Raw genomic sequence first — 22,543 nt, 5'->3', positions numbered from 1 at the left:
AGTATGGAAACTGTGCCACAACTAAAGTGTGAAACTAAATGTTAACCATATGAAAAACAGAATGACTGCTAGTTTAAATTTTACATTTAAATCAATTACACAGGGGAACAAAAAAATATACGATTCTAATAGTATTTTCCTCCTGAATTAAAGAATGCAATTGGTTTTTCCCAATCACACAAGGTTTCCGAGAGACAGGCATTTATAATTTTAAACATTTTAATACTTTCTGCATTCTTAACTAAACAATATTCAAACATTTGACTCTCCTAGAAAGTAAGAAATGATTTTCTGCTATATTTTGCCCATGGAGCAACCCTCTTGATGGTCCAACAATAATCGGCCAACAAATCGGCCTTGATCTCTTTTTCCATAGCTAAAATCTCCTGATGAAAGTTCCCCATGCTAATCACACACTACACCAAGATTTTCCAGGAAGAAATCTAGGTGCAAGTGCAGGAAGTGTACTTTTAAAGACATATTACAACCCAAATTTTTATAGATGTTATAAGACTGACAAAATTACTGTAATTTTCCACCTTTTGATTTCCCAAAAAACTAGTACATTTTTGAAACTTTTCATTATGCATTACTGATCGTATTTGTGGACTCACAAATATTCTTCCTCTTTATTTACTAATTTGGCAGATTTAAGTGCTTTAAATTTAGAATTTAACTATGTATTCTTACATAATTACATCACTAATTTCACATTTTTCTGTTCAGGAATAAGTGATTCGCATTTAGGCCATTCTTTTCTAATGAAATGTTTTTCTGTCCCTACTATCCCATTCACACAAAAAACAGTATTTTGTGTAACCAAGAGTAAGTGCAATTACCTTCAAAAATCATCACAAATATTCCATTTATACTCTGCATATTGAAGCTTTTCCAATATAAATTTAAAATTTTCATATACTAGCAGAGTAAACCACAGGTAGTGCTGAGAATTTATTACCATTACACAGAAGCACAGCTTTTAAGAGAAGAAATGTCATTACAAAACACTAAGCCATTTTTCTTCAGAAAATAGTATTAAGTTTTGGATAACTTAATATTTGAATAACTAAATCTCATATGAGATTTAAAGATTTCTTGAGTCAGTAAATGAGACTCAGATGAACTGCTTTATTAAGTTGTATCACCAGAATCTGTTTCTTTTTCTTCCTTACTTACATGATGTTCTGAGGCTTTGCTATGGGCAATTCTTCGCATTGTCGAACTGGAGATTGTCATTGCAGATTGCCAGTTAGGATACACCACTGTATGTTTTGATTTTGACGTAATCCCTTTAATGTTTGTTAAGCAGAAATAAGTCAGAAGAGTGATCATTGGGTTCCCTCTAAATCATAGGGATAGCAAATGGCATGTGGCATGTGCCATTTTTCCATGTAGTGAGAAGCCTAGAACATGATAAATAACATAACTGATGGGGTAAGGTTTTGCCTTTGGAACTTTAGCTCACTTCACCACATACATAAATTGTTAATGATTTAAACAAACTCACACATGTAGTAAATATGCAATACACAATAATTCCAACACACAAAGCAGTCATAATGACATGTTTACTGCTTCACTACTATCTCACAAATGGCATTGTTCTGATGAATGTGTGCTACACTAGATCATGTTTGTACATGTCTATACACAACTGAACCTGCACAACAGTAGCAATGCTACCCTTTGAGTTAGCTCATTTGGTTCTTTCATATTTACAATGCTCTAGGAGCTTTTACTTGACAATGGATAAATGGACAAAAAAAAATTAAAATAACAAAACTGTGGGTGCTGGAGAAATTTTGAATACATATTTGAAAGCAGGATAAAAACTGCATTAAGTACACCTATTAGTAAATCTTGAGAAAAAAAAAAATGTTGACCAGTTTTATTTATAACAGGTATTTATAATACTGTTGCATATGCAGCTGACAAAAACAGACAGATTTTTGTACAAATTGTAATACATACATTTGCACTCTGAAACTGATATACAAGGCATATTCATAAAGTAAGGGGTCGTTCAGTCATTGAAAAAATTAACTTTAATTTAGTTTATATCTATTCACTTTTCTTTTCCACAATCGCCATTCAGCTCTAAGCACTTTTCAAAACACTGCACCACTTTCTTTAATCCCCAAGTTGGCTACCTGGGAATTGAACCAGATGACAATGGCAGACTTGAGTTTGTCATTTTGAAACTACTGTCCACAAAGCCACGTTTTCAAATTCAAGAAGAGAAAATAGTTGATAGGTGCAAGGTTGGGACTATATAAAAGGTGGTCAAAAAGTTCCCAATGAAAATCTTGAATCTTCTTCTTGGTTAAGGCAGTGGTGTGAGGATGCGCATTGTCATGGAAGATTACACTGGATGACAGTTTCCTGCATTGTTGATTTTGGATCACACATCTCAGATTTGTGAGCGTTTCACAGTACATGTCAGCTGTTAATTGTTGATCCATGTTACATGAAATCAACCAAAATGGTGTCTTTTTCGTGCCAAAAAACTGTAGCAACATTTTTCAACTAGTACGGAGACTGTTTAAACTTTTTGAATTTTGAGGAACTTAAATGGCGCCACTGCATTGACTAGTTTCAATTCTGTGTTAGTGTACGATATCAGTCCAAAAACGCTCATCCACTGCACATTATTTGCTATTTATGTTTGTCTGTGAACATTTTTGGTACCCACCTTGCACACAATTTGTGATATTAAAGCTTTTCTGTGATTAACTGTGTAGATAAAGGTGCATCCAACATTTATAACATTGTAGTTTTTGGTTCACTTGTTCAATGATTTCATCGGCCTGAATACTGGGCCTGCTACTCTGCTCTTCATCATGCACGTTTGTGTGGCCATTTTTAAAGTCTCAGCATCATTGTCTAACCTTTCCTTCAGTCATTACTGTAGGTCCATACAGTAGGCACAACTCCCAATGAATTTCAGCAACTGAAGATCCTTTTGCACACAAAAATCAAATCACATCATGTATTTCACAACTGGCAGAAGAAACGATTTTCACAGTCATTACAATTGCACTCAACGGCAGGCAAATGATTACTGAATCAAGACAACAGCAGTGGCTTTGTAAGTAGCTGATAGATGGCCCTTGAATGCGTGAAAGACCGTGTGTGCAGACCCGCTAATATTTAAATATAAGCAAACAGCCCTTACTTTATGATATGCTTCGTATATGAGCTGAAATGAAACAATAACTGTAGAAACAAATTAAGATCCTTTAATCAACAAACAGTTTTATTAATAAAAAGGAATTACTTCGGTTATTTTTCTGAAGAAATAGTGAGAGTGAAACATATTACCATAAAAATAAAAAGTAAAAGCAATGATAAAATTACTTTAATAAATTCAAAAATTAAAAGCAATCAAAAAATAAATTAATAAAGCAAAATTTCACTCACTTCAGAAAATATGGATGAAACAGAAAATGGGGGAAAAAATTGTACAATGTACAACTGTAATTGTAATTGCACAAAGTAAAATAAATTACTATGGTTAAGTCTAATGAAACTGTGCTCTATCCTTGAAAATATTGTAATTAAAATTACTACACCTATTTGAATGGACGTACATAAATTGTTTTCTTAAGATAATAAATAGCAAATTTATGCTAAGTAAGACAAATTAAAGGAAAACTGCAAATAAAGGAGCATTTATCTCTCATTATGTATATAGAAAACCAAAGAAATCATAGCCCAACACTGCTAGGAAACTGGTCAAAAATCAACTTATAAAAACCAGTTTTAAACAATTTCTCTAATAAATAGCAATTAAATAAGTCAGGAAACTTACTTTATCATTAATAACACATACTTTATTATTCAATAATTACAGAGGATCAATATTTTAATAACCTTTTAGAATTTTTAATTAAAAATCTGTAGAAAGTTTTCTGCAATAATAACATTAGATTATTAACATTTCTCAAAGTTTAATCTGGGTTGAAAGTTTTAGTTGTGGAAACTATTTTTAAAGTATTAGTTTTTTTTTTAATACTAATTCTCAGCATCTACTGACACTGATTATCAAACTGGAAATCTAGTTTCTATATAATATGTATATATATATATATATATATATATATATATATATATATATAAATTTGATAATAGAATCAACATTTATAATAATAGTGATAAATTACCAACCTAATAACTCAGGATCATCTGGTGATGTGTATTCCCTGAACCATGCGATACATCGCTTCTGACTAAATGAGGAAGTATCCTCAGATTTGGAAAATCTGCGAGTGCTATAAAAAAAATTTGACAAATTTAATTATAATAAAAAAGTGCATTGAATAACAATCTTAAAAGACAAACATTATTAAAAATAACTTATTCTACCAAATAAGGTATTTTGCTGACATTCATTCAAAATTCAATTAAATCCAAGTTCTATCACAAATGTTAAACCTAAATCATATTCTGTATTACAAAAGACTATCATTATTAAAATTTCACATTATATAGCAAGGTGGCAAACACTTAAATTATTTTTAATGAAAAATGTAGTCCTGTTAATCCATAAATAGAGAAATAAGTAACCTATTATACACTCAATATCCATTCAATGACATGGCATCCATCAATGCTGTAGGAATTTTTTTACTCAGCAGATTGTGATACCTTTGAACACACACTACACAAAATATATATCCTATAAAAAATACTGCTACAGAATTTTCTACCCTAAAGAAAGTAGTTTACTACTTTCAACCTATAATAAATAATTTACATCATAATAAATCTTAATTTTTTAAATAAAAAAAATACAGAATTTTGGTTTTAATTTATTTAATGTTCTAAAGAAAAAATACTTGGGCTGCAGCATAATTAGAAATCAATGATATCTATACTTGCTCTACATCCAGGTTTCATTACAAATTACACTCAAAGTAAAATGTTAATTCATTAGTAATAATATTTTTATTACTTTCTGTTATATTTATTATACATCTTTTAAAAGAACTATTTTTAGTTAAATATTAATAAATAATAAATAAATATTAAACTTTTAATATTAAAATGAATATTAAAGAGAATCTTAAGAATAAAATTTATATAACAAAAAGGTTATTATGAAGTATCATTTAAAATAATAATGCAGCAAAATTTTAACATAAAACTAGGACTGATAAAACAATATGACGATTTTACAACGTATTTAAAAATAAATTAAAACAATTAAATAAAAATCTATATTTAAAAATAATAAAAGAAAATACTTTCTTCTCATCACCCATGCAACAAATTAAAGAAATTGTAAACAATAACAAATCCCAGTTTGGTCCTCGGGTAAGCAAAATGGATAGCAGGCAGGCAGTACTTGTCCTACTTTTGCTTTCCTACAACAGATGTAGTCACAGACACAAGACACAAACATATACTAAGGCTAATACATACAATATACCAACACAATTTCATCTTATACATCTCTGTTCTATTAATAATCTACTCTAATATCGCCCCCTCAGACAGACTAGGCCAATATGCCAGAAGGTTTTTTAACTACTACATTATTCTTGCTAAAACTGATTAGTTGCCAAATACCAACAGAACAATCAATTCAAGGCCAATGGACTTTCACCCTTTTGTTATTATTATTTGTTATAGAACTTAAGGTTTTTTTTTTAAATTACATACTAATAATTGCAAAAAAAACTGAAGAAATATGGGGAATAAAAACAAATAAAAATATCTATACATCATTATTTTCTTTATTCTTCCACTTATCTTTCAGAGAAAATTAAATTTCTTTAAAAAATTTCAATGAAATAATATGAATATGAAATAATATATAAAAAATAAATATTTTTTATATTTTTTAAACAAATATTTTTATTTATTAAATAATAAATATTTGCCATTTAAATGTGAATGTTGGCAACACTAAACCAATGCAATTCAAATATATTGAGGATTTGATTCATCAATATGTTAATTTTTTTTTCAAATAAGGTATGTTTTGATTAAATATTCCTTTTTCTTCTGCAGCTTTATTTCAAACTCAAGTAGTTTCACGGAATGTCAATCTTCATTCTTCTGTGATTTATATTTCTTCTTACCACAATCATGTCATCTTTTCTTTGGTTGTCTTTTCCTTTGCCCCTGAACTTCCATTTCCATTACTTTTTTTAGAAACATAATGTATTGAAGTTTGTTAACACTTTAAGTAATTATTAAATAAAATATTTTAAATATATCTGTAAAATAATATTTCTACAAGTATTAAACCTGTTCTACATTTTAAATGATAATAGTCATTTAAATGACTATTCTAAAAATTAGATTCTTTCTGTTTAAGATTTTTACAATCTAGAAGTAAACAATTTGAGGAAGTCTTAACCCCAGGAAACTGAATCCAGGCAAAAACTTGCTAACAAAGAATTTTCAAGCCTATGTTTATATGGATATTTTTCTTATTTTTTGCTATTTGAATACTCTGTATAAGTAATACTAATGAAGAGAACAACAAAACTAACAAAATGTAATTTGTTCATATTTGAACAAATGAAGTATATATCACTTTGTCCACAATAACGTACAATATTTTATCTAACATAATTCAATAGTAATATTTATGCAATATTAATGTTTAAAAAAATTTAATGGATGCCATTTTGAAATTTTCAAACTAATCTATTTTTTAGAAAATATTATTAGGTACATTACATTAAATTTCATTAATACCTTAATCTAATCTTAACATACAAATTTTTATTGTTAAACAAAAAATGGCAAACAAAAAAGAATTAAGCACAAGATAAACACTGTTTATTTTTATGCCCTATATCAGTCTCAAGTTTGGCCAAGACCTCCTCCTGGACTGGGACTGGATGTAAAAGAGTAATGGTTTGTATAAATATTTAAAAATAATAAATATATTAAAGCAAACATTTGATGATATTAAATAAAAAAGTATTAAAAATTTGATGGTGTTAAATTCCAGAAATCACACTTTCTTTAACATTATTTAACAACTCATTGGAAGAATTGTATTTATTATGTGTAAGTTTATCATTTAATTAAATTAATTCAACAGAAGGATTTTTTAAATGGATATCTGTTCAATTACAAATTGCAACAAAAACTCTTTCAAGTTGTAATAAAAAAGCTGTTTCTCACAAGCCAAAATATTGTCCTTAGATAATTGAATATAGTTCTATTAGGAATAAAGTGGTTTATTTTTTAAATTTAAAGGCAAGGATAAATTACAATTTTCATTTCATTAAATATTCTATGTATTCATACTTATCTGCACCAAAAAATGATTTGACAGCACACTTTTTAGACCCTAAAACTCATTCTTCTATTGTTATTTCTATAACATTGTTATCCACAATCTATTAACATTTATTATAAAACAGTTAATTTTATTTTTCATTTACTATTTTTCCTTTTGTATAATCTGTTTACTACTTTCCAGATGCAACAACAGATTTAGAAGTAAATGTAAATTATACTTTAATGATTTAAATTAAATTTATGATTTTAAGTCAGTCATGTTCAAATTGCATTTGTCCATAAATTATATTTTTATTGCTGCTTTTATTATTTATATTCTTTTAAGTGTAAGGCATTTAAATTTATATTTTTTTTATTACAAATAACAAGTTTTCTTTGCTTAAGTGAATTGGTATAATTAGATTTTTATTTTATTTATATAATTTAATTGTAAATGTTGAAAAAACAAAAGTTTCTAAAAGTTCCAAGTTAAAAAGTTTCTGTTAATATTATAAAATTATAATTTTTTTCTTAAATTTAAAAGCAATTTTACAATTTTATTTAAATGTTTTTAATATATGCATTGATAGTAAAATTTAAGGAATATAAAAAATAATTTGTTTCTTTTAATACTGTGAATTTATTCATTTTATCTTTATGATTAAATAGATTTTTGTTAATTTATGTGTGCTTTAAACAACATTTCTTGTTATGTATTCTGTTAAATTAAATTCAACATTTAACAAAAAAACTCGTCTATGTTTCAGGTTCTCTATTGAAAAATTCAACAGTTTATTGGCATAACTGAAAAAATTATTACTGAAACAGCATAATTTAATTTAAATTATTCAAGAATTCATAATTAACTTTTTAAAATACATTTAAATATAATGTATCTGTTGCTTGATAATATATTATCTACAAGCATATTTTAGCAGAATAACTATCTTTTAAGTAAGATAGAAAAGTACAAAATTTTTAATTTTTAATAAATTATTCTACAGAAGCAGAAATTTTAGTACAGTATTAATTCAATATTGTTAAAGTAAAATAGCATAAGATTAGCAAAATAAAAACCTATCATAGAACCCAATTAATTGTATAGATTGCATGATTTTTCCCAACAATCAGTTTTTTGAAATGTCTGGTTTCTTTATTGAACAATTTAAAATCTGAAGCAGAAGTTACAATCCTATATATAATAATAATATAGAACACTATAAATACTTAGGAAATAAAGTACTTTAGAATGAATTTTTGTCGGTCCAAAATTTTGGTATCAGGTTTTTGTGAATGTTATTTCAAAACCCCTTCAGTCACTACTGGAAGATGCATATATGTACACATAGATGTATTGACCTGTATTTTAAATATCTCCAGACTGGCTTAACATAAATTCTTTGAAGATTGCTAAAAAAATTTACACATATACAATGAGTCAAGTACGGAAACCCCCTCAAGAACCTTTCAGGATTAAGTATTGGTCAACCACTTTAACCTTTGATGAGAAATAAAATTTCAACCCCCTTCTTGAAGGGTGGCCCAGGGATTGTAACTCAAATATTTAAAATGGTAACACTGTGTGATACACATTATCTTAAGGCCTCTTTAAGACAAGAAAAATGCCATAAAAAGTTTGTATGATGTCTGTACACAAAATGGCAGCAGGATAAAGTTTGGATTTTGAAAAATTATATTGATAATTTAAGGAACTTATAGCAAATAAATTTATAAAAATTTGATTAAATTTTGGGGGTTATAATTTTGTAAAAAGTATAGTTTATCATAAACTATACTTTTTAAATGGCCCCATAGAAAGCAATCCAATGTTGACAGGTCAGGAGATCTCGCTGGACATATTGTTGACCCCTTGGGCCAATCCATATTGTTGAAACTAAAATATTTTGGAAGTTGGGGCCAACAATGTTTTGAATGATATAGTTTAGAAGCAAAGCCTGTATATTTTACTGCGTTTAAATTTCCATCAATAAAATCTTAGTCATTTCCATTAATTTCTCTCACCAGATGAATTTTGAAGGGTTTGAAATTTTCACTTTATGTTCAAATCACTGAAGTTGGCTAATGTTATGTTCCCATGCTGCTATTCTGAGTAAAGGAATGATAATTCTCAAATTCTTGCATCATCTCTAACATCTTTTATTATTTGTTGCAGATTTAGGCAGCTTTGTTTTTCCCTATTATAAATGCTCTGTTCTTCAAATTTTCTGGTTTCTGACACTGTACCTTTTGATATAGGGTTGCAACCATTAAATGTTGCATGATTAATTCACAAAATTCACTATATATGACCTAACTATCACCCAAAGCCCCTCCATTATTAAAAGTGTGACCCTCTCCCATTCACTAAGTGACATGTTGATAACAATGTTAACAGGTAGCAAGCATAGAAAAAACTGATTCAGTAAACAATTACAAAACAGGTAAAAAATATGTAAATAACAAAAGTGGCTGAAGAATACAGTAAAGGTAGACACAAATTCTCATAAGAAACTAACAGTGTAGCAATGAAACACTAATATTACACAACAATGATGTAGGTGCATTTTTGAAATTATGATCAGATCAGCATGATATTAAAAATTTAACTTATTTACATTTTAATTTAATTCAGTTTAATTTCTTTTTTTAATTTTATTATTTGAACTTGCTAAAAATTTAATAATTTTCAAAATCCAAAATTTATTCCACCCCATTTTGAATAGCTGTCACACCAATGTTTTACTTTGTGACATTTTTTTGCCTTGAAAGATACGTTTCAAAATATAAATCACACAAATTGTGTTAGCATTTAAAATATTTGAATTACATCCGTTAGGCCACCCCCCTCCAAAAAAAAGGTTGAAATTCTATTTGTTGTCAAAAGTAGTTAAATTTATCCTGAATGTTATACAGTATTCTACCTGGAAGCAGTTTTACAGCTGTTGAAGGGATTCCATACTTTTGACTCTGTCTGTGTATGCGAGTATACATATAGAAGTGGAAGTTTTCACCATTTTGGATTGACTTTTTCTGCAGTATTTGTAGAAAACTGAGCTTTAGTAAGATGAAAGTACTTAAGTTATTTAAAAAGTTCTAAAATTTTAAATCAATCAGGGTTGTGTAGATTATTTCTAAACAGTTTTCACTTCATACCTCAAAAAATCTGTCAAATAATCTGTTAGAAATCCATTAAAGTAAAATATTATTCAGGCTTTTTTACTTTTAAACATTATTTTACTTTTAAACAAAAAATTTCCAAGTGAACAAAGCTATCTCACTTATATTCTTTTAGCCAATAATTTCCTCCAGCACAGGGGAAAAAAGAGGATGGTCTTGGGTGGTTATCAGCCAAACTTACAGACTAATTCACAGCATCAAAATTAACAAAAAGCTCCATATAGAGATATATATGCCCTATCTTGATTTATTTTCCTTCTATTCACCATTTTGGGGTTTTTCAATAAAAACGTATATTTTAAGAACAGATTGAGATACTTTAATGAAAATTGGTACACAACAAACCAACATCTTCAACAGAATAAAAGTTTGAAAATTTTACCTTTGAAAATTCCAAAATTGCAGCCATTTAATATATATGATTTTACCATTAATAGCTAATAGTTTTATGGAGTAATATTTTTAAGCATTTTATTGTGAATAAAATTACATTTACTGAGATGAATTGGTTAACACCCATAATTTGACAAAGTGAAACGCAAAAATTCTGCACGCTAACAAGCATAAAACTGTCAACCGACATAATTTCCGGTCTGCCTACAAACAAGTAGGTAACATGGTACCAGATTTCACATTTACAGGGTTTCTTCTAACATCATTAAATAAATTTTATATTAATTGTAAGATTTAATTAAACTGTTTCCTTATGAGAGATATACAACAGGTTATGAATTTTTACATAATTAACACTGCTACATTTCAAGCCACCTAAAGAAATACAAGAGGTGGATCAAAAAATAAGTAACACCCTTGCAATGTTCTTGAAAAGAAAGGGATATTAATATCTTGTGGTGGCAGCACTGGTTGTATTGTCTTCACGCTCCCTCAGCAGCAATTCTGTAAAACATTCAGTATGTGTGTAGCATCAATATGGCGTGTCCTCTAGAGGTTTTGTCCAGCACAGTAGTGCATTCAGTAGCCCAGTTTTTGTGGCCAAAAATTACAATTGTTGTGAAATTCAACACAAATTATTGAGGTATACAATGACAATGCAATTTCATGCACTATGATCACAAAATGGTGCCAAATGAAAAACAAATGTGAGCGATGGACTGCATGCTGGGCATCCAACTGCAAATACAACAGGTAATGTGGAACACGTGAATGAAATGATCTGGAGAAACTGGCGCATTAAAATTAGATTTCAAGTGAACTTAACATCAGTTATAGTAGGGTAGTATGTTTGCAATTATTCACGATCAGCTTGGTTAAGATGTGAGCACGACAGGTGCCACATCTGTTATTCGTCAACCACAAACATCAATGTCTTGCATCTGCTCTTTCTTTTCTTCAACATTGTTCCAGGACTGGTTCACAGTTTTTGAAACAAATCATAACAGGGGATGAGAACTGGGCGCTTCATTACACTCCTGAGACAGAACAAGCATCGCATGAATCGAGACAAAAATGCACCACAACCAAAAAAGTGAAAATATTCCCACATGTTCAAAAGGTTCAGCTTGACAGTTCAATTCTGAAGGAGTTTACAGTGAAAGTATGCCCTGATGAACAACAATTAATGCCGAATTTTACTGTTGACTTAAAAAAAATTGCAGTTGCAATTTAAAAAAAAAATTGCATTAAAGATCGAAGACCAGGAAGAGATTGAGCAATGGGATCATTTTTCTTCATGAAAATGCTACTCTTCATTCAGCTCATGTGACAAAGGAGTTACTGCAAAAGTGTGTCTCATCCCCTTTACCCCTGCTTAGCACCCTGCGACTACCACCTCTTTGGTCCTTTCAAAAGAGAACTGGGAAAGAGTGAAACTGTACTCTGATGAACAAGGAAGCAGGTCCCTTAAATGGTTGAAGGAAATTGGACGACATTTTTATGAAAGTGGAATTGAACTTGTCACAAGATATGAAAAGTGTTTTACAAAAACTTTGCGATTATGTCAAAAAATAGATAAAAATGTCATTTTTTGTTTTTGTTTAATAAAAAAAAAATTTCTTATGTATTTGTTTCATAGAGGGGGTGTAACTTACTTTCTGATCATCCCTCATATCACCACTAAAGAGGAACACTGTAGAAACAGATTTCTAAAAATGTTTACTAAATTTGCTATCTTCAATTTCCAGAATTGTTTCCAATTTGTATGTCAATCTTTTTTTTGTTTTTACATCGTTCTAACACAATATATATGTTAAAAATTAACAAAATGTTATACAAAAACAATTGAAATTCGTCTTAAAATAAAAAACCTGTAGCGTATGCTAAGATTAGAATAAAAACAGATATATCACACTATATATCTGATTAAGATAAGATACAATCAAATAGGATTTGGTGCACTGTTAGTTGGCAGTCAGTGAGCACTAATTGGTGCATCTATCTGTTATCAGTTATCCATGAGTTTATTTCACGAGATTATTATGAGATTATGTCAATCTATTTGATATATTTTAAGTAAAAATAGTCAATTTAAAAACCCAATGGTGTATTTGAAATAACGGTCTGTGTCATTTTTTGTAATTAAGGTCCAGTCTTCATTATACTAAGACTAGGCTTACAAGACTGATGTGAACATAAATGTCCCACATATCTCTGTGCTTAAAACTTTAAACAGAGTAATCTCTCATCTTAAGTCCTGTGCAATATGATACATAGTTTGCAATCAAGCACTTTTAAATGATAAAATTTGACATGTAAAAATATATGAAGAACTGAATGAAATTAGTGAATGAGGGCCTAATAAAAACAGCTAGTCTTGTAAAAGGCAATTCTTTTTTTACCTCAGAAGAAATGAAAAATAGCTAACTGACAACAAAATAAAATTTTTATTTTTCAACAAATTATTTTGTACAGAGTATTGAAGATATATATATATTAATCTTCTACAGTTTGTAGGACTGGGCCTGCCGCTTCTAGTATGTTTGGGTGGGGGTTGACTCCACAGTTCAGGAACCAAACATTGTCAAGGACTCCTATGTTTGCCTGGCATAAAGAGTTCAAGGAAAAACGAGAAGTGGAAAATCAGGAACATAATCGCTGTCCTCATACCAGCATTAAGAGGAAAATATTACGCTGTTGAGAGATTCTTGATAAAGATCGATAGGTGAGAGTATCCAAAATTATACAACAGGTTGGAATAAGTTATGGGAGCTGTCAAGCAATCATATCACAAACTACCTTAAGTTCCGTAAATTGTGCGCTAAATGAATCCCTCACCTTTTAACCGCAGATCAGAAGTTAAGACATTTGGAGGTCTGTCAGAGGCTTACAGGAAGGTTTGCAAAAGAAGGTGATGCATTTTCGAGTCTTGGCTTTCACTGGGGCTGCCCCCCCAGTAAAAGCATTGACTGTCAGCTGACAAGGTTCTTTCATCCGGCCAGGCATTTTGCTCATTGATTTTTTGCATGAGCGATGCACAATCAATGCTGCTTACCACTAAGAGCCATGCTCTTCCACAACACCAAGCCCCATACTTCAGCTTTAACAGTCTCAAAACTAGAAGAAATGTACTGGACTCTTACTTGATCATCCTCCTTACAGCCCGGACCTATCACCCTGCAGTTTTCATTAGTTTGGGCCACTTAAAGAAGCACTAGGAGGACAACAATTTGAAGATAACAAGGGTGTGGATGGATTCATGCGCAATTGACTCCTGACGCAACCAGCTTCATTCTATGATGTAATATAAATTATATTTGCCTTTATTTTTCAATAAGTAAATTTAAAAAAAAAATAAAATCTCGTCTGATTTACCCTCCTCATATATAAAACCGAGTTTTCGTAACCATTTTAAATTTCATAAAAATTTTCAACAATTTAAAATCTCTGATATCTATATGCACAGTAATAATTATGCCACTTATCACTGCTAATAAATTTTATTCTTTTTGTTATGGGTCCAAAAATTTCAAGTTTATAAAAAAATTTGGTAAAAACTTAATACATAGGATGTTCATTTTTTGTTGACAAACTGAATCCTAATAATATTGAAAACAAATATCAGCCCCCCCACATTGCTAAGGTCTCTGAGAAGGTGACTTGTATCTTCTCAACACCTCACATGCGTTGTTGAGAAACAACTATGGGTTTCAACCCAGAAAAGGCACCGAGGATGCCATACTTTGTGTGATGAGTGTAGTGTTGACCAGTGAAGCAGAATATATCTTTGGGATCTTCCCAGACACTTCCAGTATATTTAACAATCTGTGGTGGCCCTCTTCCATTTTCCAGTTACAAAGGTAAGGATGCACTGAAAATGAACTACTACAGGTGTTGGAAAAGTTATTTCAGTTATCGCGATTTGTTGCTCCACAAGGTCAGCCAAGAAATAGGGAGACACTGTCTAAGGGTTGTCCCCAAGGCAGTGTGTTGGGTCCCCTCTTGTGGATGGTGACTTCTGCGGTTGAGGTTGCCAAGTGGGTATCTTGTAGTGGCCTATGTGAACAATGGGCTCCTGCTGATCAAAGGTTGCTCGCTGGGGAAGGTTGAGCTTAGGGCCATTCTCGTGCATACAGTGCTTGAGCTGTGAGCTCATCAACACAACAAGATGACCTTGAGCCCAGAGAAGACCATGATGATGCTCCTCAAAGGCCATTTGGCAGAGAGTCTGCAAGTTCGGTATTGATGTCAGGCCATCAAGTAAAGAAATAAGGTTCAGAACTACCTTGGGATGTATCTTTATGAGAAATTTCAATTCAAGAGGCATTTTCAATAAGTCGCAGAAAGGGCCTGCAGTGCCCTGTTTGGGATCGAAAATGTCAATCCAGATTGGGGGTCTCAATTTTAGGATCCTAGGCATCCTGTACAAGGGTATGTGCAATTATGTTGTATGCTGTGCCAGTTTGGGCACAATATATATCTATAACTTCCAAATTTCACCCTATTACTGAGGTCCCAATGACTATTACTATTGATGGTAACCAGATGGGAGGGGGTCTTTGATGGGATCCAGTCTACTAGATGGGTTGTGGAGGCGGTCTTGGATGGGATCCAGTCTACCAGATAGGTTGTGGGAGGCGGTCTTGGTGATTGCGAGAGTGTAACTGGTTGACATTCTAGCTCTTGAGAGATAGGAGCAGTGGTTGATATACAGCAGGCTAGAAGGAATGAGACTATTGATGGGTGATATATGCATGATCTCTTCCCAGACATTAGAAGCTTGCAGAACGCCTCCTGGGTTTACCCTAACAAGTATGTAACTCAGTTTCTTACTGGTCATGGGGCCTTCAGGGGTAGACTGGCTGGGTTTGACCTCGTGATTTGGGTGGTGTGTGCCCGTAGTTTAGGGTGCAGGATGATGCCTTCCATGTGTTGTATGAGTGCGCCAAATACAACACCATCAAAGCAATGCTTGACATCAGTCAAAACTGGTAGGACCAGGCTGAATGGTCAGTGGTTGCAAAATTTCTGCACTATTTGGTTATGACAGATTCTGGAGGGAATCTAGGATGCCGCTTGGTCTTGTTCCTGCATACTTTGTTTTGTTACGATTTCTTGCTAGTGTTGGGTTTCTTTTGTTAGTGTTATATGAGTTTTGGTTGTTTTGTTAGTAGTTTTATTTTTGGGTTTGTGTGTTTTTCAGTGTCTGTGTCACATGTGAACTAAGTTTACCTTTCATTAGGTAAGTGATAGTCTTGCTTGAGAATATTTGTTATTTTAGTAATACTGATGGGAATGTCACTGGCATTCGCATTGGTGGCATCCTGGGTTGAGGCGACAGATGTCATATACAGAGGTTTAAAAGATGACCTCCGGTAAAGCCCATCAGGGCTAGGTAAGGAGGGGGTCATTGGAGGGTGGTCTTTCCCTAGGGGATCAGGATGACTAATATTAATAATGCCAATTAACACAAAATTATTTTCTAATACTTCTATGTAAATTTTGGAGAATTTGGATAATTTCTATTTTATTTTAGATAAAATCACACAAGTTAAAATTTTTTAAACCTTTATTTTGATTAATGGTGGATACATACCCAGATGAAGTGTTACGTAATCTTTTACTGCAATGTCTGTCATCCTCTTCGGGCCCCATTTCAGCAGCGGAGCGGCGCTTGCTGCGGGGCATGACACAGGCAGGAACTCACCTTTAAAAATTTATTACAATCATATTAATAATATGTTTAAAAATAATTAATGAAAAACACATAAAAGAATACACACATAAGATGATCAAGTAATGCTTACAACAAAGATTAGTTTATAATGGACTAATATAAAAATAAAATACGTAAAAAAAGATGGTTAGAACTTAGGTGAAGTTGAAGTTACAAATTACATGATTATTTTACTTTAAAAATACTGGGCAAAAATCACTCTAAACTTACAACAGAGAGGGAGAAGTGAAAAAGATGTCTAAAGGAAAGATACATAGGAGATGTGTGAATGGCTCTGGAAGACGAAAAAGGTATGCTAAAATAAGGTGGATTAAATGGTTTAGAAGAGATAGAAAGGGTATGAATAAGAGAGGCCTTGTCAAGTATTAGTAATAGAGAAGACACTTAAATTATTAACATCCAATTAATTTTCCTCCTAACCTACAAATGTCTATTAGCTGTTCTCAATTCACTTATATTCACTTTTCCAGAGCTATACCACACCTTTTACATGCCAGCAATAAATAAATGTCTTCACAATATTTCAAAATATATATTGGATACTATTCATTAAATAAACTAATTCTGATATGAAATCTGGAACATGAAACTCCATTTTTAATTTTCCTAAAATGACCTTACTATTTACTATTTTACCTTTTTTTTATAAAGGTTTACTATTTTATTTTTCAGTTATATTACTGTAATACTGCATAATGTATGAATATTTTTTCAATACATCACAAAGAATCTAGCCTTGGCTGTTCCAAGTATTGTTGACTTTTAATTAAGCACGAGTATTCAGTTTTTATGAATATGGTTAGTAACAGAAAATTAAAATTACATGAAACAGATATTCAGAGAGTGCAGCATAGAAGGATGAAAAATTGCATCAATTCAGTGAATTTGCCACACTCTCAGCCATGATAATTAAATTATTACTATCCTAATTCATCATCTATGTAATGATTTTTTTCCTAATTCATCATCTATGTATTTCAAGAACTAGATGTGCAGCTTCAGTATTAAAAAATCATGAGCATAAGCTAAAGTTTTTTTTTTATATTTAAAAACAAACAAATTAAATAAATAAAAATGAAAGATAAAGATAATACATAAAGAACATCAGTATTCATGAAGCACTAAAAATAAAACTGAGTATTTTTGCCAGTTTATGTTGAATTCTCTAGCTAGTCCAAATCAAAAGTGAATAATTTGCTTAAAGTCTTAACTGACCCTGCCACATGTTCCTCTTTTATTTACTCCTTTTATAAAGTAAGACATGGAGAGTCTTAAGACAGAAGACAAGAACTTTCAGCTTGTGTAATTGTATTGAAATAAATTGGAAAACAACATTATACTCCAAAAACCATTTTATAAAGACCATTTTCAAAACCTAAAAGTCTATTGTTAAATAACTGTCCATTGTACATAAGTTTTTTGTACAAAAATTTATACAAAAAACTTTTGATTGGGATTTTAGTATAAAAATAAAACACTTAATCTAAAGAAGATTTCCATTTAGCAGTGTTTTATCCGTAAAGCATTTTGTACACTTACCAAAGATTTGTATTAACCATTGATAATCATTTAATAACTAACATGTGCTTCTAGATTTAGATTTTCATTTTACGTTCTTTCCCAACAGTTTATCATAGCCAATTCAATTCTTAGGACAATAAGTTACTCATCACTAGTCTTGCTATACAATTCTTGTTATCACCTTGTTCAAGAAAATTCATTCTGATTTCAGAGGTGAAATTTATCTTATTTAAGAACCTACAAACTGCTTATTAATTTGAAAAACTTAAGTCAGAAGTATGGATCGTTAAAAGCTGTTTAGCACACTGAAAATTATTCTCTTAGTTAAGTTACATTTGCTATTCATTTGCTATATTTACATTAAATGTGATAAACAATGAATAAAAATACTGAATGATCGCAAACAAACAAACTAATATAATGTTAATTTATGACTCACTGACATTTTAGGAATACATCATCTATATTAATATTATTGTTACTTCAGTGACACATACTAGATATACTTTATTAATGATTTAAATATTAACATGCAATCAGTTCATTAATAAGAAACAAACTAGAAATAATGAAATTAATTAAAATGTCAAGTCAATTTTTTATTTTTATTTCTGCCACTGATATTATTAAAGTATATTTTGGCTTGTGCTCTGTTAAGATATTTTATCTATGTAATTTATATGTAAATATACATTTATTTATATATAAATATAATAACACAAAAATTTACTTATTAGAATACTTAACCTTATGAAGTTTTACATTGCTTAACATAAGTTTTTTGCTTAATAAAAGTTTTAGGGTGATAAGGTTTTAAGGTGATAAATCTAATTTTACAGTTCCAGTACGAGAATTTTTTTAAGCAAAATTTTTTCCAGACAGTAAATTTTCCTAGACTAGAAGCTAAAACAAAAAAAAATTGTACTAAATGATATGAGATATAAGTCACTCCAAAAAAGGACACACATTCTTTAAAGAAAATATAAACAATATATTCTGAGTCTATAAGAGAAAGTACAAAAGTTTTCTTTATTGAGTAAATACACTCATATATAGAAACATGCTGACTGTATTAAAATTAAGTAATCAGCACTGCAAGTGACATTTTTATTCTGTTCACAATAGGAACTAGTTTCATACTGAACATCATCATTACAATTAGAGAAGCCAACTCTGACTGGTCTTATGTACTTTGTGTTTTATATGAATTTATCTGTTAGAAACACTGGAACAGATTGCAAAACAACTGATTAATCTGTCGTTTTTGTTGTAAAAGAATGAATTATATTTGTTGTCACTATTAGGAGCCACTACTCAAAACGCAAGTACCATTAAAAAGTACCCAGATATGGAATCACTATCACAAATTCTATCAAAATAAACCAAATAAAGTATTGTACAATTCAAAACTGTAGTTTCTGTTCTCAGCTATTTATTTCTAGAAAGTTTTAATATAATATTTGTAAAGAGGGGATGATATAACAATATCAATTTAATGTTTTTATATTAAATGTTAAGTGGATTATCAATAGAATTCTTTAAAAACAAAAATATTAAATCTTCTAACATGAAAACCACCATTTTGACTAAATGAATACTTTCAATCATTCAGGATGTTAAAGTTATCTCTGAAAACTATTTCTTTAAAACAAGTAAAATTTAATAAAAGTACACCGATAATAAAGATAACTTTAAAAAAAACTAAGGTAAGAGTTATAAGGGTAACAAATGTAACATAAGGATTATACAAGCTTCAAAATGTAATTAAAATCATTTATAATTTAAATCAAATTATAAGCAACTGTATTCCTTTTTACTTCTTTTAAAATAATGAAGGATGGGCTCAAAGAGCAACAGAAAATGAATAATTGAGATGTAAGAATAATCAATACCACAATGATATACAAGCATGTCCATGCTATAACATTGATGAATTTGAAGCAATGAATGCCATATTGGGTTGTTTTGCCGTAGTGCGTATTTTCTAGTTTCATAATTTATTAACAAAATTTTCTATGAGTGTTAGAGACTTCATTTTGGACTGATGAAGTCAAGTGACATCATGGCATTCAAACCAATGTTCAAATGATGTTAACAACTATCATTATTTTAGTTAAGTAATGGTTTATTAGATCCATTATGATGATTTTTTGCTAGTTCTGTCTCTTTATAAAGTATTGTGTAACTGTGCTGGTAGCAAGGTAACAATTTTGCAGCACTAAATTAAAAACTAACTGCAATCAAACTCAAATTGCAGTCAAATGAATGCTCAACAAAAACTACTGAAGATAAATTGTTCTTATGGGTGCAAGTTCACACTAAGAGTTTGAAACGTTAAAAAAATGGAGCAACAATGAAATTACTATTTTTTTTTTTGTAAATTAAGATATAAAGTTGATTTTTGGTGGTAACATCACCAATGTTTTTTTTTGAAAATCTAAAAACTAATTTTGTTATTCTAAATCTTAAGGGTTAAAATGGATTTTTGAATGGTTTTTGAAACCCAGCTATTGTTTGAATTTCTCAGTAACAAATTAAGATAACCTAATTTTTGGGATGTGTAATCTTTACATAAACTTAAAATTAATTTCTTGGATTTTTGAATTCTAAGTTAAAAATTTAAAATCAATTTCTTGGTTTTTTGAATTCTGAGCTTAAAATGGAGTAACATTAAATTTTCTATATTTTCAATTTATATCAAATTACAACATTTTTGGTGTGTGTAATCATGTGAATATCTAAAGACCATATTCTAGATTTTTGAAATTCAGCCTAGAAAGAGCTGAAGTAAAAATTTTTCAAACAAAGATTGCAAAAATTTTCCCCATTTCCAACTATACTGAACAATCAAACTAAACGACCACTACACTATACTATACAGTATACAATTATACTACATTTACTCGAATTGGGCTTGCAAATATTCTTCAGATAAAGATCACATTTGGGGTGTTAAAATTTTCATGTTTTAAGGAGTAAATAAAACTTAATTTTTAGATTTTTGTTGTTTTATGCTACCACAATTGGAATCAATGATTGATATATTTGGTAACATTGTGATGGTAATTTAGAGAAATGCTGTAACAATTTTTATCTCAAATAGAAACTGAATAATTACCAAAAATTACTGGTGAGCAAAGTGAGGTAAGCCCTGACCTGCAACAAACAACTTCAATAATCTCCTGACTTTATTAAAAATTTGATTTTGGGACACCTCTTATCTAAATATTTTATTTTATCCTGAAAATTGTGAACAGTGTTAACTCATAGCAACAACCCACACAATTATTAAAAAACTTTCCAATTTTTGAAGTAAGCATATTGCACAGCTAAAGTCGCAATAGGGGAAGCTAGTTTTTTTATACTTTACTAATCATAAAATTTTATTTTGTAATGAATGACCTAGAACATGGTTGTTCAAAATACTTTATGGATTCAGTTTTTACTTCTGTTAAGTGTCTTGTGCCACCTGGCATATTAAATTGGCAAAATATTGTACTATATGATTTATGCAATTCTTTAATTTGATTTCAGTTTATTTGTTGTCTTAATTAGTAACTGTAGTTATTAATTTAGATTTAATAATTATAAAATTAGAAGATTTTATTATGAATATGATTCATTAAAATTCCTCTTAAATCAATTAAATTTTGTCTTATAGTTTTTCCAATAACCAATAAATTAGTTGCAGTAATAAAAACCTTCAAAAAATATTGGTATTTATATGAAGTCAATTTGTGCTTGTACAATGATTTTTATAAAGGCAGCATTGACTAATTTATTTCATTGGTTAAAGATTAACCATTGGAACAAACAATTTTTTTTTTGTTAGTACATTTATATCAATTTTCATGTATAGGTAATTACAATCCAACAAATCACTGAAATAAAACTAAGTTAAGTTTCCATTTTGTCAAACTTAATGAGAAAATTAATACAATTGTTATTATGGAATGATGGAATCATATAGATGGAATGAGGAACTAATAATAGATAGTATGCTACTAAAATATTTTTTTACAATCTACATTTTTAAAGGGAAATTGTTTCCTGCAAGGAAAAGTAAAATCTCTGCAATGAATAAAAGCAGAATTCTCAAAATATGTACCATGGTTAAAGATAGATAAAAGAGATACTGCTGATGTCGATGTAATTATAATTACTTAATACACTAGAAGTTATAAAACATTAACATATATAAAAAAATGTTTTAAGTAAGATTATACTTTAAAACTGGGTCCATCCCTAAAAAAGAAAAAATGGCATTTCATTGTTCTATTAATGAACAATAACATCATTAAACATGTACAGTTTATAATCACATTAAGTGCACTTCAACTTTAATAATAAATAAAGTATGCAGGTTGTCCAGGAATTTAAATTATGAATATTGTCTAGAGTTCAATTATGAATCAAGAATGGATTGGCATTGAACAAAAGACAATTGCCAAACTATAATTAAGCTATTTA

At 29.9% G+C, this 22,543-nt stretch overlaps 1 protein-coding gene across 5 annotated transcripts in view; it reads right to left on the bottom strand.

The window, feature by feature from the left end:
• Window positions 1–22,543, bottom strand: part of SCCRO4 (DCN1-like protein SCCRO4) — a 32,100-nt gene that overhangs the window by 4,546 nt on the left and 5,011 nt on the right. For 3 of the 5 annotated variants that reach the window (XM_075370968.1, XM_075370971.1, XM_075370970.1), the window contains exons 2-3: window positions 16,412–16,522; window positions 4,168–4,271 (exon numbers count right to left, since the gene is read on the bottom strand). In XM_075370968.1, coding sequence (XP_075227083.1) covers window positions 4,168–4,271; window positions 16,412–16,503 — 196 coding nt within the window. In that variant the 5' untranslated portion in view covers window positions 16,504–16,522. Of the gene's footprint in view, window positions 1–4,167; window positions 4,272–5,250; window positions 5,456–16,411; window positions 16,523–18,091; window positions 18,317–22,543 lie in introns of those variants that run through there. The other 2 variants (XM_075370969.1, XM_075370972.1) reach the window with 2 other exon arrangements.

The sequence above is a fragment of the Lycorma delicatula genome, chromosome 7 (genome assembly GCF_047948215.1).
Source record: "Lycorma delicatula isolate Av1 chromosome 7, ASM4794821v1, whole genome shotgun sequence".
NCBI lineage: Eukaryota > Metazoa > Arthropoda > Insecta > Hemiptera > Fulgoridae > Lycorma > Lycorma delicatula.
Note: the sequence above shows the minus strand (reverse complement) of the source record. Positions and strands in the feature narration are given on the sequence as shown.